This window comes from Humulus lupulus, chromosome 4 (genome assembly GCF_963169125.1).
Source record: "Humulus lupulus chromosome 4, drHumLupu1.1, whole genome shotgun sequence".
NCBI lineage: Eukaryota > Viridiplantae > Streptophyta > Magnoliopsida > Rosales > Cannabaceae > Humulus > Humulus lupulus.
In genome coordinates, this window is record NC_084796.1 from 24,285,216 (window position 1) to 24,303,039 (window position 17,824).

General features: G+C 40.9%; 2 protein-coding genes and 1 pseudogene across 2 annotated transcripts; 2 read left to right on the forward strand and 1 right to left on the reverse strand.

Moving 5' to 3' along the window:
- The first annotated feature begins 339 nt into the window (after positions 1-339).
- On the forward strand, positions 340-1,089 carry LOC133832001 (uncharacterized). Its single transcript, XM_062262398.1, has one exon. The coding sequence runs from the start codon at positions 340-342 to the stop codon at positions 1,087-1,089; it is 750 nt and encodes a 249-aa protein (XP_062118382.1).
- Positions 1,090-7,711: 6,622 nt separating this feature from the next.
- LOC133832002 (phenylacetaldehyde oxime monooxygenase CYP71AN24-like) lies at positions 7,712-8,443 on the forward strand. The gene has a single exon (XM_062262400.1). It carries the CDS (start codon positions 7,712-7,714, stop codon positions 8,441-8,443), a length of 732 nt encoding a protein of 243 aa, XP_062118384.1.
- A 623-nt stretch (positions 8,444-9,066) lies between these two features.
- Positions 9,067-10,963, reverse strand: LOC133830207 (phenylacetaldehyde oxime monooxygenase CYP71AN24-like; annotated as a pseudogene).
- Between the last annotated feature and the right edge of the window lie 6,861 nt (positions 10,964-17,824).

The following is a 17,824-nucleotide window of genomic DNA, read 5'->3' on the forward strand; positions in this document are numbered from 1 at the left end:
CTAATTTATTTTCTATATATTTGTGATTTGGTTCACACCTATCATATACTTGTATAAATATATGTTCACTGAATAGAAACAATATATAAAAATTTTCCCAATATTTGTGACTCCTAATTTTGGCTGTTATAACAAATTAGTTGTTAACTGTTTTAGACTTTCCCTTTAACAATCTGTTTGTACAATTCTTTCATACAAATAGCAAATCATTTACTGAGTCTTGTAACTTTTGCAAAGACTTTGATTCACGTATTTTCCATTCTTTTCTCTGTGCTCTCATACAGTTCTTTGTATAGATAAGTTCAATTTGGCATCAGACGCCATTGCCGACAATCGATAATGGATCCTTTAGTCGAAAATCCCAACAATCTGCCACCCGAGGCCACCGACACCACCGCCACCGACGCTGATGTTGCAGCTGTTCCGATCGTTGCTACTACTCTCACAGTCACTAATCCTTTTGCTAATTCACTACATTCTTTTCTTACTGTCAAATTAGATTGTCTCAACTTCCTTGCATGGAACTCTCAGGTTCTCTTGACGGTCATCGGACATGGGCTCGACGACATACTTCTCACCAGAGCTGCCCCTCCTCGCTTGATGGCTGATGGTTCTATCAATCTAGAACATATTTCTTGGGTTCGAAAGGACCAATTACTCCTGAGCTGGCTTCGCTCTTCAATGTCTGAAGCAATCCTTGGTTTTCTTGCTCAATATACATCATTAAATTCTGCTTGGAGAGCTTTGGAGAAAAGGTTCAGCAATCAGTCGAAGGCCAGAATTCTCCAAATTAAATCGCAGTTGTCCATAATACAGAAGGGTAATCTTTCCATCTTTGATTACTTTGATAAAGTCAAGATTCTTGCTAACTCTTTGTCTATTGCTGGTTGTCCATTGGAAGAAAATGATCTTGTTATGCATCTAATGAACGATTTAGGCCCTGAGTTTGATCTAGTTGTAGTTCATGTTACTAGCCGTGTTGATGCTCTTTCTTTTGAAACTACACAATCGCTACTATTATCTCATGAATCTAGACTGGAAGACATTGTGCTCTCGGTGAACTCTCCCCTAAAATGTCTGCAAACTTGACTGTTGGACATACAAATCGCTCAAATCAATCCAATTCTGGGTATAGACACTATACCAGGGAAGGCAGCTCCAATTACAATCTTGGTCGAAGAAAGCCCCAATTTTTTGGTCGAAGTACCAATGTCCCAAAAATCTTATGTCAAGTCTGTCACAAGGCGGGTCATAGTGCAGTCATGGTCATTATCGGTTTGAAAATTCATTTGTAACTCCAAGACTACAGACAATTCTTCTCGAGCCTATCTCACTGAAGTTGATGAAAAACAAGGCTCTCAGGCTCACACATCCACTACAATCCCTGATTTTGGTGATGATCATTGTAACGCCCTGGTTACCCCAGAATAGTTACGGTGAACCGGAAATTTGACCCGCTACCTGAGTCCTTTGGTTAAAAACGTGCTCTAAGTGATATTAACAGGCTAAGGTGGAAAACCAATAAAAAGGAAATGATGTATTTTATTTAATACATAAAACTGTTCATGGGCCCATAAAAACATTTACAAGTTATTTACAACTCAAAATGATCATTACTGTTTCAAATATACAAACCTGCCGACCTAAGCGACAAAAATAGGGTAAACCCCTTAGTTCCTCTGAGAACTCCTTGGCCGTGGTGGTCAAGCGGCCGCATATGTACACATCACCACCTAAGCTCTCCACTCAAGGCTGGGTGAGCTTTTCTTTCCCTTTACCTGCACCACATAGCACCCATGAGCCAAATCCAAGCAAGAAAACACAGTAATGCATATAAATATTAACATATAATTATTATTATAATCACATAGAGCTTATAGCTCTTAAACAGATGAGTGATTCAACACTTGAGGTTCTGGTAAACCATACTGAGTGACTAACAAGCAAGTCACTAATTTAAGCAGATGAGTGACTGCTGGGTAAGTCACTAGCCTTAACAGATGAGTGACTACTGGGTAAGTCACTAGCTTAAACAGATGAGAGACTGATGAGTAAGTCTCTAACTTAATAGATGAGAGACTGATGGGTAAGTCTCACGGGCTCAACACCCACAGCCATGTGACTAAATAGTCACTGTGGCTCTAAGTGACTAGCCTTTGGCTAGACAAGCGCTTATAGTATTCATCGAACTTGAGGTCGGTCCGGCATTAACGCTCTTCTGAGTCATTTAATGCAGATGTCGATTAGATCTAATCTTTATTGGCTTGCGTTGAACATGCTAAGGCTATCTTGACTTATGAGTCAGCACTATGTGACCAGTGCCCAGTACCACTGGCGAACTTGACTAATAAGTCACAGCTTCACAGTTGATACTGACACCTTTGCCAATTCTGACTAATTAGTTAGTACCATGCACAAATGAGCAAGATTTGCTAAGCATTCAATAATCAATCCATGTCCACATTTATACATTCAATAGGCCTCATGAACAACCATGCATGTCACATATGGGGTGCAGTTCTCTTACCTCTGGTTCGAGCGAGAAATATAATAAGAACGACTCCTGAGAACGATCGACCTTTTGATACCTTAGCGGTTACCTAATCACAACCAATTATAACCTCCATTAAGGAAAATCCACACTGAAAGGGTCTAAACCTAAACCCCACTCTCGGGACCTCGAAACATGCCCACACGGTGAGTAGATTCGATCCCGGGCCTTAAGGATTGAAACCCCGAGCCAAAAACCCTTAAAAACACTCAAAACAGGATTATGGAGGAACAGAGTAGCGCTACAGCGCTGCTCCCTAGTGCCCCAGCGCTATACTCAGAACCCCCAAATCGCCCAAAAGCATCCTGTGTAGCGCTAGAGCGCCCTATGATGGGCGCTACCCCCAGACTGGTTTTCCCCTGAAACTTCCTTCTTCGACTCCTTCAACTCCAACCTGATTCCAATGCTTCCAAATCCCATTTTTGATGCCAAATGAACCCAAAAACCATCATCACATACCCCAATCATCACAACCACAAGAACCCTAGCCAAAACTCCCAACAAAACCAATCATCCAACCTAGAAATCACAACTGAAAACCAGAGCTAAAATAGAGCAAAACAGGGATTTTAATGGCTAGAAACTTACCTCAAGCTCAGATTATGATGCTCTTCAATGGTGGAACACACTCCAAAACTCCCAAGGCTTACTTCCCAAGCTTGAATCCTCAAGAATGGCTCAAAAATCACAAAGGAAACTGAAGGAGAAAAGGTACGGGAAAGCTCTTGAACTATACTCTGTTTTCTCTTCTTTTCTACAGCCATAAATGGCTTATATCTATCCTAGGGGTAAAAAGACCAAAATACCCCTAGGTCAATTAATGGTTTCTAAAGGCTCCCAAGGGCAAAATTGACATTTCCCCCTATCTTGTTAATAATAATTAACACTCTCCAATTCCTGCTATTCTCGATATTCTCACACACCAATAATTCATATCCCGGTACCTTTAATTCCCGGCAATGCTCTAATCATTAAAATCACCCCGAGACTCATCCTGAGCCCCGAACTTAAACCTGTTATGACTAGACTGCTAATTAATATTCCAAGATCATCTCATGCCAAATGACTCGAACAAACCCACATTATAATGTGGTCTCAACAATATGTCACCGATATGTATACAAATATACAATTACGCCCTCAACGGGCCAAATTACCAAAACACCCCTATTATCAAATGTGGACCCACATGCATGCATTTAACATCATATTATAATATAATTCACATATACATGCACATAATCAATTAATGGCATAATTAAACAATTATGGTCCTCCCGGCCTACTAATCCAGCCATTAAACCGAATTAGGGATTTCGGGGCATTACAATCGTGAGTGGTATGCCGACACCGGTGCCACCAATCATGTTGCTCTTGGCATGGAGCATCTTCAATTCGAAGCTCCATATGTTGGATATGATGCTCTTGCCATAGGGAATGGTAAGAAGTTGCAAATCACTCATGTTGGTAACACTTCTTTACCCTCATCTTTTAAATCTTTACATCTGAATTCTGTTATGAAAGTTCCCACTATCACCAAAAACTTAGTAAGTGTTTCGAAACTAACAAAAGATAATCATGTGTTTCTCGAGTTTCACTCTACTTGCTGTTTTGTAAAGGACAAGGACACAGGGAGAGTGTTGCTAAACGGGAGGCTTAAGGATGACTTATACATGCTCTCACAAAAGTCTAACTCAAGCCATGAGATCCCTCTACAATGTAATCTTGCTACTGCAACTTTTGCATCGTCCTCTTGTGTGAAATCTAGTTAAGATCACCCTACAAGTTTTGTCTCTGATTGTAATATTCCTGTAGAATTTGAATGTAATAAATCTTTAGATTTAGCTATCAATTCTTGTACAACACACTCTGTGTTAATTGATAATTCTTGTACAAAATCTACTTGTAATAAAAATACAATTCCTTGTCCTATCCACAAATTTTATTCTGTAAATCATTTTGCTGATGTAAATATTTGGCATTCAAAGCTTGGCCATGCAGCCCCAAACACTCTAAGCAAGATACTCAGATATGTGAAACATACATGCAGTATAAAAGATCTACACTGTTGTGAGGCATGTCAAAAAGGAAAAAGCCATAAGCTCCCTGACTCTCTCCCCTCTTCTCGAGCATCTAAACCGCTTGAGCTAATTCATACAGATTTGTGGGGACCTTCACATGCTGCATCAAGGGAAGGTTTTCAATATTATATTCATTTTTTGGACGATTACAGCTGTTACACATGGATTTTCCCCTTGACTCTTAAATCTCAAGCTTTTGAGACATTTCTCCAATTCAAGAAACTTGTTGAGAATCAATTTGAGCTGACTATAAAGATTGTTCAATCTAATTGGGGGTGGAGAATTCAAGCCTTTATCTAAGTTCTTAGCTGAACATGGTATTCACTTTCAACATTCGTGTCCACATGATCATGAACAAAACGGTCGAGCGGAGCGAAAGCACAGGCACATCACCGAAACATGACTTACTTTGCTAGCTCAGTCTGGCCTTGATCTCTCCTACTGGTGGCTCTCATTTCAAACTGCAGTATTTGTTATAAATCATATGCCAACACCTATTATAGGCAACATTTCACCATATGAATGTCTATTTGCCAAAGTGCTAGATTACAACTTTTTGAAGCCGTTTGGTTGTGCCTGCTTCCCATATCTTAGACCGTATCTCACCAATAAACTTAACTTCAGGATAGAAAAATGTATCTTCATTGGCTATTCTTTTCATCACAAGGGGTATCTCTGTCAAAATGATGAAGGCCGCATCTATATAGCACGAAATGTGCAATTCAGTGAGACAGAGTTTCCTGCTGCAATCTCCAATTCATTGTCTCAGCAGGTAACTCAGTCTGTACCTCATATTTTTCCATCTGCAAGTTTTGAAACTACCTCAGAATCATCTAATACTAACAATGTGTGTGATGTTGTTACTGAGGTATCACCTTTAATCAACATTCAATAGGAAGTGCCTTTTTCCATTCCGTCAACTGTTGAGATTTCAGCTCCATCTCTTGTTGCCACTAATAATGCTCCTATTGTGGCCTCATCTCCTAGACATATTGCTAGCTCTATTGAAATACCTGCTGCCTCTTCGAATGAGTTGGTATTTCTTGTTGTCACTGTACAACCTGCTGCACAGCCTACAAACACCCATTCAATGCAAACAAGAAGCAAGTCAGACATTCATAAACCCAAAGCATATGCTGCAACACGACACCCTCTTCCTGAATCGTTGCTTCCCAAAGAGCCCACTTCAGTGAAGCAAGCCCTTGCTGACCCAAATTGGCTTCACTCGATGTAGCAGTAGTATGATGCTCTCATTAAAAATGGTACTTGGACTCTTATGCCTCATGATTCCTCTATGAATCTTGTAGGAAACAAATGGGTTTTTTTGAATAAAACTTAAAGTTGATGGGTCTCTTGACAAATATAAGTCTCGTTTAGTAGCAAAGGGCTACTTTCAAACACCAGGAATCGATTTTTCAAAAAACCTTTTCTCCTGCTGTGAAGCCTGCTACAGTCATAATTATACTCACTTTGGCTATTTCTTTTGGTTGGCCGGTTACTCAACTCAATGTGAGTAATGCTTTCCTTCATGGGCAGCTGCAAGAACCTGTTTTTATGGAGCAACCACAAGGATTTGTTGACCCCCAAAAACCACATTATGTTTGCAGCCTTAACAAGGCTTTATATGGCCTTAAACAGGCACCGATGGCTTGGAATGATAAACGGAAGAACACATTTTTCAACAAAGGATCTGTCGCTTCAAAATCAGACTCTTCCTTGTTTATTCATGGCTCGGGCTCCAATCTCATCATAATTCTGGTATATGCGGATGACATTTTGGTCACAGAACCAAATTCAGCTCTAATCACAAGGCTTATATCAGATCTAAACAAGGTGTTTCCATTAAAGGATCTGGGTTCTCTTCATTATTTCTTAGGTATTGAAGTCCTAAGAAACTCTACAGGGATGTACCTTTCACAAAGAAAATATATTGCAGATTTATTGTCTAAACTACATATGGAGGGTGCGAAGCTAGCTCCAAGTCCTACTATCTCTTCACATGTTCTTTCATTGCAACATGGTGAACCATTTGGAGATCAATTCTTATACAGAAGTACTTTGGGTGCCCTTCAATATTTGACATTAACTAGACCCAATGTTGCCTTTATTGTCAACAAGCTCAGCCAATTCATACATGCTCCTACAACAACTCATTGGGAAGCATGTAAGAGGCTCCTTCAATACCTTAAAGGGACGAATCATGATGAACTATTATTAAAACCAGCTTTACATCTAAGTCTTGAAGCTTACTCAAATGCAGATTGGGCTAGCTACATTGATGATCGCAGATCAACAAGAGGATATGCCATCTTTTTGGGAGAGAATCTTATTTCCTGGTCAGCAAAGAAACAACATGTTGTGGCTCGCTCGAGTACCGAAAGTGAATTTAGAGCTTTGGCCAACACAGTAGCTAAAGTGAAGTGGCTGAATTCTGTACTCTCTGAACTGCATATTCTTCTTCCAGCTGCTCCAATCATTTGGGTCGATAATCAAGGGGCAGCCTCTCTTGCAGCAAATCCAGTGTTTCATGCAAGATCGAAGCATGTTGAGATAGATCTTCATTTTGTGAGGGACTAGATTTTGGCAAAACAGCTAGATGTTCGATATGTTCCATTTGTCGATCAAGTAGCTGATATTCTTACCAAATGCCTCTCAGTTGACATATTTTCTTACCTGAAACACAAGCTGAAATTGTGTCCTACACCCTTTCGCTTGAGGGGGGATGATAGACAATAAAGTGTCAGCTCATCAGTTAGTTAGCCTATCCAACATATCATTTTGTTTACTGTCCTAATCTTGGCTGTTATAACAAATTAGTTGTTAACTGTTTTAGACTTTCCCTTTAACAATCTGTTTGTACAATTCTTTCATATAAATAGCAAATCATTTACCGAGTCTTGTAACTTTTGCAAAGACTCTGATTCACATATTTTCTATTTTTTTCTATGTGCTCTCATAAAGTTCTTTGTATAGATAAGTTCAACTCACTGACACCATTTGTATATGTGTTAACGGAGAAAATTGTAATGGTGAAGAAGGTGGCAAGCGGAATTGGTACGGTGAGTTATCGAGAAGGATGATGGTTCAATACATGTCATTTATTTTTGGAGATTTCTTTCCTTGTTTGAAATGGATAGAATCCATTAGAGGGTTCACAGTGAGCTTGAAATCCACGTCGAAAGAGCTTGACACGTTTTCTAATCAAGTGGTTGAAGAACATAAGGCCATCATGAGCTTGGGAAGTAGTAATATTAGTGTGAAAGACAACTTTGTTGATATTCTTCTGAGAGTTCAAAAGGATCAAAAGCTTGATTTTGAGCTTACTCAAAACGACATAAAAGCTATCTTACAAGACATACTCTTAGCTGGAACAGAGACTACGTCAACAACATTGGATTGGTTCATGGCAGAACTAATGAAACATCCAAGAGTGATGAAGAAAGCTCAAGAAGAGGTGAGACTAATAGTGGGAGATAAGCCGAAGATCGATGCGAATGATATTAACAACATGGTTTACTTGAAATGTGTCGTAAAAGAAACTATGAGGCCACATCTACCTGCTCCTCTTTTGCTTGCTCGAGAAACAACAGAGAAAATCGAGCTTGGAGGGTATTGTATTCCAGCTAAAACACAAATTTTCATCAATGCATGGGCGATTCATAGGGACCCAAAGTCATGGGAAAGGTCGGAGGAGTTCCTGCCCGAGAGGTTTGAAAACGATTCAGTTGATTTCAAAGGACAGGACTCCCATTTCATTCCTTTTGGTTTTGGGAGGAGGGGTTGCCCTGACTCCCAGACTGGCCTGGGATGATCTTGGCCGCGACGTGGAGGTTGTCGTAACCTCTCAATTTTGCACATTTTCTCAAAATGTCCTATTATTTTTCTCACATGATTTTGTAACCTCCATATACTTAGCGAGAGTTAAAAATATATATTAATCAACCATATCACATTATGGTTTATAAAATTCAATCTCAAAATGTGTAACCCTCAATCTACATATTATTGGGTGATTTTGAAAGTTACAAATTTGTAACTGATTTTGTAACTCCAAAATATGTTACACTTAGACACACATATGTCAAATTTTGTAACTCTCAATATTATATTACAAAGTGTGACATTTGTCACATTATTTAATATAATATTATATTATATAAAATAATATAACAATTAGTCTAATAGATTACACTCTCATTTAAAAAAAAGGTTAGTAACTAAATTTTTTGATGGCAAAAGTCACTGTTATTACCATTTTAGTGTGACCGTAGGTCATGTGCCATTAAGTTGGTCCGGATTGCCATGTGGATGACCATTATTGTTCTAAATTAGTTTAATTTTTTGTAGATCTTTTAAAATCAATAAAAATATATAGTTGCAAATTATAAATAATTTAAAATTTTGATTATAAAAAGCTAAAATAAAAAAAAAATCAGGAATCCAAAGTTTTTATTATAATTTCCAAATAGTTTGGAAAGCGTACAACACATACATAATGTATATATATTTTTATATTATGTGAATAGATCAGGGGAGTATGGTTTGGGTACGAGTTGAAGAGAAGTTTTCTTATGAACAGTGATTCCCCAATCTTCACTCATATCCAGTTCCGAAGCTAATACAGTTCCACCGTCTCTAGCAGGCAACGTCCAGTCAAACCAATATAATAGATGAGCAATCACATATTCAACAGTATAGTCCCAAAAGCCACAGCAGGGCAGCCTCTTCTCCCAATGCCAAATGGAACGAATTGGAAGTCTTGGCCCATTTTGCAATCAATTGGGTTGTTCTCAAACCTCTAAAATTCCTCTGGACTGTCCCACTCACTTGGGTCCCTTTGAATGGCAAATACATTGATGAGCACCCTTGTGTTTTCTTGGATGTCATACCCTCCAAGCTTAACACTTGATAAAGTCTTTCGAGGGAGTGAAAAAGGGAGTGGTGGGTGTAGCCTTAGATTTTCTTTGATGACACATTTTAAGTAATCCATTTGGTTGATATCGTTCATATCGATCTCAGACTTATTTCCCACCACTCTTCTAACCTCTTCTTGGGCTTTCTTCATCACTCTTGGGTTTTTCACAAGCTCTGCCATTAATCATTCCAATGCTGTCGAAGTAGTGTCACTTGCACCCACGAACTGATTCTGCCATTTACAAATATAAGCAAAATATATTGACTTATTTTTTCTTGTAATGACACCCTATACTGATCATAAAAAAAAAAATTTATAAAAAAAAAGACTTACATATTATATGACTAATGAACAATATATACTCAGTAAAAAAAAATAATAGAACTTTATTTAGAAGTATTTTGTTCTCTCAAAGTAAAAGCTAATAAGGGTTAGAGTGAGAGACCATGAGAAGTGCTTTGCTTTTTTCAGGAGTGAGTTCAAAGTCAAGCATGCCATCCTTTTGAAGTCCGAGGAGAATACCCGCAAAGTCTTTCCTTCCAGATCCATTATGATCACTCTTAAGTACATCCTTGTGTTCTTGAATCACTTGTTCGAAGAAAGTGTCTAACTCTTGAAACCTCCGATTCAAGCGACCTTTAAACCCCGTAACAACGTCGATCCATCTCAAATATTTGCTAGGGAAGAAATCTGCAGCGCTAAAGGCGGCAAAATCTTCCAGGACCTTTCTCGACAGCTCTCCAAATACATTCTGACCATTTTCATCCTCAAACCTCTGCCCAAGAATACATTTAGAGACTATGTTGTTAGAAGTGGCGGCTAACATCTCACTGAGATTTATACAAGCCCCATCGGCACAACCTTTTCTGACCTTATTAACCAAAAGAGCTGTCTCTTCTTCCCTCACGAAGTGGAACTGTTGAACCCTTTTGAGGCTCAAGAGTTCGAGGACACAGACTTTCCTTATTTGTCTCCAATACTCACCATAAGGAGCAAAGGACACATCTTGACACCCGTAAAGGTAGATGTAAGCGGCAGAGGTTTTTTCCCGGTCGGAGAAAACGACGTCGTGCTTCTTAACGATCTCTTTCACCATTTCTGAAGTTGAAACCACAAGGGTTGGGACTTGGCCCATTTGCAAGAGCATTAATGGACCATACTTGGTTGAGAGTGCTCGGAGAGAACGGTGCGGGTGGGTGCCGAGAAGGTGAAGGTTTCCGATTAATGGTAACCTCGGCGGTGATGATGGTAAGTTGGATTCGGTCCGGAATCTGAAGCGTGTGAACAAAATGATTGATGAGATGAAGAAAATGGAAATAAGGAACATGGGGATAATCCATGCTTGTGGACATGATAGTTATGTAGCTCATCTTCATCGTATTGGAAATAAAAAGACTATGCATGGTACACAATTCCAAATATGAGTAATGATATGTAGACTTAAAATGCACCCAAATATTAACGTTCCCGTTAGGCACATTTAAGTATATATTTTGTACATATATCATTATTCTTCCAAATATATCATAGAAATGGCTGTGATTTACATAAATATATTTATATATATATATATATATGACAATTCTTATCCACGGACTTTACTTTAAGCTCTACCTGTGGGGCTCTCAGTATTCTCTACCCGTGAACAGTTTTTGGTTCGATTTTTTTTTTATGACAGTGTATATTGTAGTTGTTTAGAGCATCCTGCAAATTTTTAGAAAATTCCGAATAGTTTACAGTACCGAAAACTATGTTCAAACATGTTGTTTTCCACGCGCATAAAAAAAATTAGTCACGCGTGCAACAACATGTTCGAACCTAGTTTTCAGTATTGCAAACTATTCAGAATTTTCTGAAAATTTGCAGGATGCTCTAAATAGCTACAATATACACTGTCATAGAAAAAATTGCGCCGAAAACTATTCACGGGTCGAGAACACTGAGAGCTCCACCGATAGGACTTAAAGTAGAGTTACTATAGGAGAATACTCCTATAAATATATATAAATATTTATATTTTTGTTGGGGTTGGAATAGAGCTGTAAATACGGGTTGGGCTTTCTAGTATGACACGAAACTGGCACTAGCATGGGAGACACGAGCACGACACGACACGAAAAAATATGGGCTTGGGCCAGGTACGACACGAATTGAAAATTGGCACGACACGAATTGAAAATTGGCACGACATGACATGGGCCTGAGCACGGCATGACACGACAAGCCCGAAGGTACGACACGAAAGCACGAACAAACTAGCCCGAAAGCACGACACGATAGAAAGCCCGATATTTTGACATTAATAATGATAATAAATTTTTATTTGTCAATTATCTATAAATTAAAATGATAATAAAGTCTATTATTTTTTTCAATATTTATATTTTTATAATTATAATAATTTATTTTAAGAATTGTGAGTTAATTTTTTTAGCATTTATTAGTAGGTATTCAAATTATAATAATTCTCTTTGATATAATTTTGTGTAAAGTATTGTTAAAAAATATATAAAAATATCTAAAATTATAATTTAAACAAAGAAATGTATTTGGATTGGTGGTGAGTCCATTGATTGTTAAAGATGAGGTAAATGGTTCAATTACGCATCCTCACATTTTTTTGGCAATAAGAAAAGTGGGTCGACCCGAATAAAGAAAGTGGACCGACCTGACACAACACGACATAGGCCGGGCCCAGGCCGGGCCCATAGGCCGTACTGGGCTTACCATTTCAAATATAGGTCGGCCCGGCCTGGCACGAATTGAATATAAATCCAGCCCAACCCAGCCTAAATTATTCAGAAATACGAAAATGTGGGCCGAACAGGGCCGGGCCGGGCCGGGACGACCCACAATTACAGCCCCGGGTTGGAACTTGGAAATATCTTGGTTTGGGGTTGCCTATACTTCATATAAATGAGTGCATTTGAGTTAGTCCAGTTATTTTTGTCGTTTGTGCCCTGAGATAAACATGGTTTGAGTTTAGTCAAGTTATTTTTGTCTTTTGTGCCTGAGAGCATTAAAGCCGTCCACATAGATAAACTATATATTTATATTAACGATAACACAAGATTGTGACAATCTAAAATTGTTGGAAAGCATTTTTGTTATTTTTTCTTTTTTATTTATATATTTTTTATTTTTCTTTTAAAAATTTATGATTAAAAAAATAAAAATCTATACATTTATATAAGTGTGAGCATCATCAAGTAAATAATGTCACACTCTAATTTTTTCACTTTTAATTAATATAATAAGATTTAATTTATATTAATTCACCAATTTCATTAGCATTTATAATATAATAACCATACCATTACTATAATACAATAATTAAACAGATACCATTTATATTAATTTAACTATTTCATTAGTATTTATAATACAATAACCATATGGTTTATTTATTCGTTAAGTTTAGATTTTTTTTGGTTTTAAAAAAAATAAAAATCTATACATTTATATAAATTGAGACTTCTTTATTAATACTAGGTAGAAGCTATGTGCAATGCACATTTGTTTAGTTTTAAAGTTGTAAACATGTATTTATTTTTATTATATTTTTTTAATTATCATATAATTTTTAAATAAATAAACAATATCATAAAAATAAATAAAAAATATTTGATATAATGTATGGCATAAATGTATTAAAGAAATTAGGACAAAACATTGTCTATAATTTTAATAGAAAATGGATCATTTTTAAAATATATATAATAGAATGAATTACAGTTCTATAGTATATATAAATATTTATATCAATAATATCTACATTTATGACATCTAAACACAATATTAACTGTACGCCCTAATTTTCCACGGGCTAGTAGCGAGCTGAGATATGGCATAATTATATCAGCCACGTGGCCGGAGCTGCTGTTGTCAGGTCCTACTTCTTTTAGCTCGAGATAGCCAAATGTTTATCAAGATTATTTAAGGGTCGAGTCAGAAATATGAAGACCGCGGGTCAAGAAGGCATCCAGCTCGAGGCACGAGCTGGAGTTGGAAGCTGTGAACCTTTATAAAGTCATCCACACAATATAAACGTGCATATATCAGACATCACGTGTCTGATATATCCCTGAATTCTCGGACACGCAGCATGAACGTGCGTGTTCAGGCACCCACGACTGGGTTGGGCCGTGCGGCCCATTATCCCCCTTACCTATTGATTAGATCACACTTCATTTGTCAGATTTAGGAATTAATCATGAATGTCACAAAAGTGACATGATGGGTAAGAAGGTCACGGGATGACCCCCCTTACCAACTCCCAGGTGCCCTCTCCTATAAATATGGAGACCCCGGGAGTTGCAAAGGGTTGGATTCTATTGTGTAACAAAATACCCTGTAAAGAATCCCAAAAATATAGTAATAATATAGGCTAGTGGAGTAGAAGGATTTTAACCTTTGAACCACCTAAAAACATATTCGTGTCATCAGTTCATTTTAAGATCATTCATCTTTTTTGGTTCATCATTCAACACTAATCCCTTTCTCTTATTTTCTTAATTACCTGTTGGCGAAGAACCGCGTCAACAGTTTGGTGCTTTCGTTGAGAGCTTGTTATATTTGTGCTATCGTAAATATCCAACTATGGTGATCACTCGATCAAGACACGGTAACGAGGCGGACCAACATGATGGGCAGGAGGCCCATCATGCCGCCATCTCCGGTGAGCAAAACCTTAAAGTTTAGCAGCGGTCGGGCAAGCAGCCAGTAGGCCAGGATGACACCGGAAGTTCAGTACCCCGGCCACCTAATCCAAACCCGGACTTTTACACGGCGGTAGAGATGGAGAATGCTCAGCTGAGGAGTCAGCTGGCGAAAGCTAATCAGCAGATTAAGGAGGTGTTGGCCCGACTACCCCCTCTTACAACTGACGCTAACGTCGGAAAGAGGCAAGGCGAGACTCATAAGTCCCGCCGGGGTAATCGGTCCAGGCCTAGCCGCTTGGCCAGACCTCCGACATCCAACTCTACTCCCTCATCGCACCGCCGAGAGGCAACCTTCGAAGAACTACCTAGGGCCGAGCAACAGTATAGCCGCTCGGTCCGAACTTCAACTCCCAGCTCATTGCCAGCCTCGAGCGCGCCCAGGAGGGCTTGAGGGAATTCTAGAAGGAGATCTGGGGAGGGATCACAGCAACAGCTCGTCCCGGCCAGCCGTCCTGCGCCCTGCTCAGATCACCAGGCGCAAGGCCCACAAGTTGGCAGGGCCGAAAGGCCCCTACCTAACCTGATCCGCCCTGAAGGAACCAGGATTGCATCCCCAGCCAGACATCCTCCTTCACCGATAAGATATCCGTCTCCTCCTCGGCCTGTCTGAGATATTCCATCTTATGGGAGCAACAGGAGAAACCCACCATCTGCAGGACCATCCCATAGTAGCAGGGCGCCCAGAGAAGTCCCGGATCCTCAGCCCCAAAGGCGGGCTCCGAGCTTTTCTAACGGGAGCTACTGGACCGGAAGTCGCCGAAGTGACCTTTCTGGCGGAGACCTACGCCAACACCTAAGCTCGGCGCAAAGTCCTCAAGCCACCCCAAGGGGTGACCTACGAGATCGCCTTAACTCTCATAGGGGGGACCCGGAAGGAAGTGGCAGCCATGCTCGCTCAAGGGGAGACCTGTCCGAGGTACGTGACGGCGGGAATGTCCCAAATAACCTATCTCAAGATAGGAGGGGCAATAACCCACCAAACGTATACAATGGATCCGGAGTTGTTGAACAGCCCCGGAATAACCAAGGAAATCAGGACAAAACCCTTGAGCGCTTGGCTCAGATGGAGAAGTTAATGAGGAAGTTCCTGTCAGAAAAAGAAAAGGACGAATATGATTCAGGGGACGAACTTGAGCTCTTCGCCCCCATCATAGCAGCAACGGCATACCCGCCCGGTTTCCGTATGCCGCACCTGTCCAAATTCAACAGAGATGGAGATCCGTCAGATCATCTGGGTATGTTCAATACCCTGATGATGGCTCACAACATTGGCCCCAAGCTGAGGTGTTTAATATTTCCCTCCACACTGACTGGGCCGGCCAGGCAGTGGTTCAAACAAAGCAAGAAACAGTCAATCAGCTCCTGGAAAAATTTCTCTGCTGACTTCAAAAGAGCATTCCGAGCCTCCCAGGCTGCCCGCGTCAAGGCCGACTCCCTGGCTAACTTGAGGCAAAAACCCGACGAGCCTCTGAAGGCTTACCTGAGCAGGTTCGCAAACGTCGCTGCTCGGGCCAGAGACACAGATGACAGCTCCAAACTCATGGCTTTGAGGACTGGAATCCTCGTCGGAGGGGGACTCTGGAATGAGATACAAAGGAAGGGAGTCAGCCCAGTAAATGAATTCCTAAATAGGGCCCAGGGGTGGATCAACTTGGAGGAGGCCCAAGCCTCAGTTGCAGGAACCAGCGAGGTCCCTGAGCAACCCGCTGGAGTGGGAACGGAGGTCGTGACAGCGACCCAGAACGTTACACAAAATAACCAATTCGGTGGAGGCAAGAGAAAGGGGAACAACGAGGGCAACCAGCACGATCCCAAGAAGAATAAGTCTGTGGAAAAATTTAAGTCGGTCTACGCGACTTATACGAAGCTCACCCACTCTAGGGAGAACATCTTCCTAGCAAACTCTGCTCGTCTCCCCTGGAAGAAGCCGGAGCCGTTAAAGCACCAGAAGGGGAAGCGAGACACCTCCAAGTTTTGCCGTTTCCACAACGACGTTGGCCACAATACCGATGATTGTAGACACCTGAAATATGAGATTGAGACTCTCATCAGAGCCGGCCCCTTGGCTCAGTATGCGCAGAACAGGGTTCCAGCAAGCCGACCTGCTCCGGAAGCCCCGGTCAGTTAGCCTGGGTCCTGGGTAGATCAAGACCTCCCTCCTCCAGTGATAGGAAGAGAGATCTCCACAATCTCTGGGGGTCCTCACTTGGCTGGCACGAGCAGTGGTGCCCAAAAGAGGTACGTCAACGAACTCAAGGCTCATAATGAAGTAGAGTTCGTCCCTGAGCAGCATCTGCCAAAGCAGTAGCGATTGGAAAGGCAACCAATCATTTTTACTGAAGAAGATGCCATCCATGTTCAGTTCCCTCATAACGACCCTCTGGTCGTAGCAGTGCAGCTCGCTAATCGGAGGGTTAGGAGAGTGCTGATCGATAATGGGAGCTCGGTAAACCTTCTATTCCGGTCCACACTGAAGAAGATGGGTTTGGCTGTCGCTGAGCTGAAGGCAACCTCCATGATGCTTTATGGTTTCTCGGGAGAAGGATCAGCGGCTATAGGGACGATCGAGCTGGTGATCACCTTAGGATAAGGACCTCGGACAGTCTCAAACTCCTTGAGTTTGTGGTCATCGACTGTCCCGCCGCATACAATGCCATTTTGGGTCGACCTACACTTATAGCTTTTGAAGCCATCACCTCCGTCCGCCACCTCGCGCTGAAATCCCTTCTTCCACAGGGATATGCACGGTCCGTGGTGATCAGCTTGCTGCCAGGGAATGCTACAACATTTCCATGAAGGGGAAATTAAAACCCGAGCAGTTAACAATGGCCATCCGAGGTGAAGAAGAGGAATCTCAGGAACCTCTGCCTAATCCTGAGATTGAAAAACCTCAGAGCGCCGAAGGGGAGAGTATCGTCCTAAGTGAGGATATTGACCCCAGAATAGGCGAGGATAAGTCTGAGCTCCAAGCTATTGAAGAGCTCGAGGAAGTAAATATCGATCCACAAAATCCCTCATGGATTGTTAAGCTCAGGAAAAACCTCTGTGGCAAGAGGAAGGCAGAGCTGATCAAATTTCTGCAGGAGAACCTGGATGTGTTCGCATGGTCACACGAGGACATGGCCGGAATCAGTCCAAATGTCATCATGCACACCCTTCATTTGGATAGAGCGTTCCTGCAAAGTCCCAGAAACAGAGGCGCCTGGGAATAACTCGGGCTGAGGCCCTAGAAGAAGAAGTAGCCCGACTCAAGAAATGCGGCTTTATCCGTGAAGCCAAATTTTCGGTTTGGGTCGCCAATCTTGTGCTGGTCCCGAAGCCCAATGGGAAATGGCGAACCTGCATCGACTTCTCCGATCTGAATAAAGCCTACCCTAAAGATTGTTTTCCCTTGCCAAGGATCAACTAATTTGTGGATGCCACGGCGGGGAACGAGCTCATGTCCTTTATGGACGCGTACTCAGGCTACAATCAGATCACCATGAATCCGGCAGATTAGGAGCACACCAGCTTCATGACCCCAACTAACGTCTATTGTTACAAGGTCATGCCGTTT

What these genes read in the sequence shown, in the direction of transcription:
- LOC133832001 (XM_062262398.1), top strand. Translation starts at nt 340, where the DNA reads ATGGATCCTTTAGTCGAAAATCCCAACAATCTGCCACCCGAGGCCACC.
- LOC133832002 (XM_062262400.1), top strand. Translation starts at nt 7,712, where the DNA reads ATGGTTCAATACATGTCATTTATTTTTGGAGATTTCTTTCCTTGTTTG.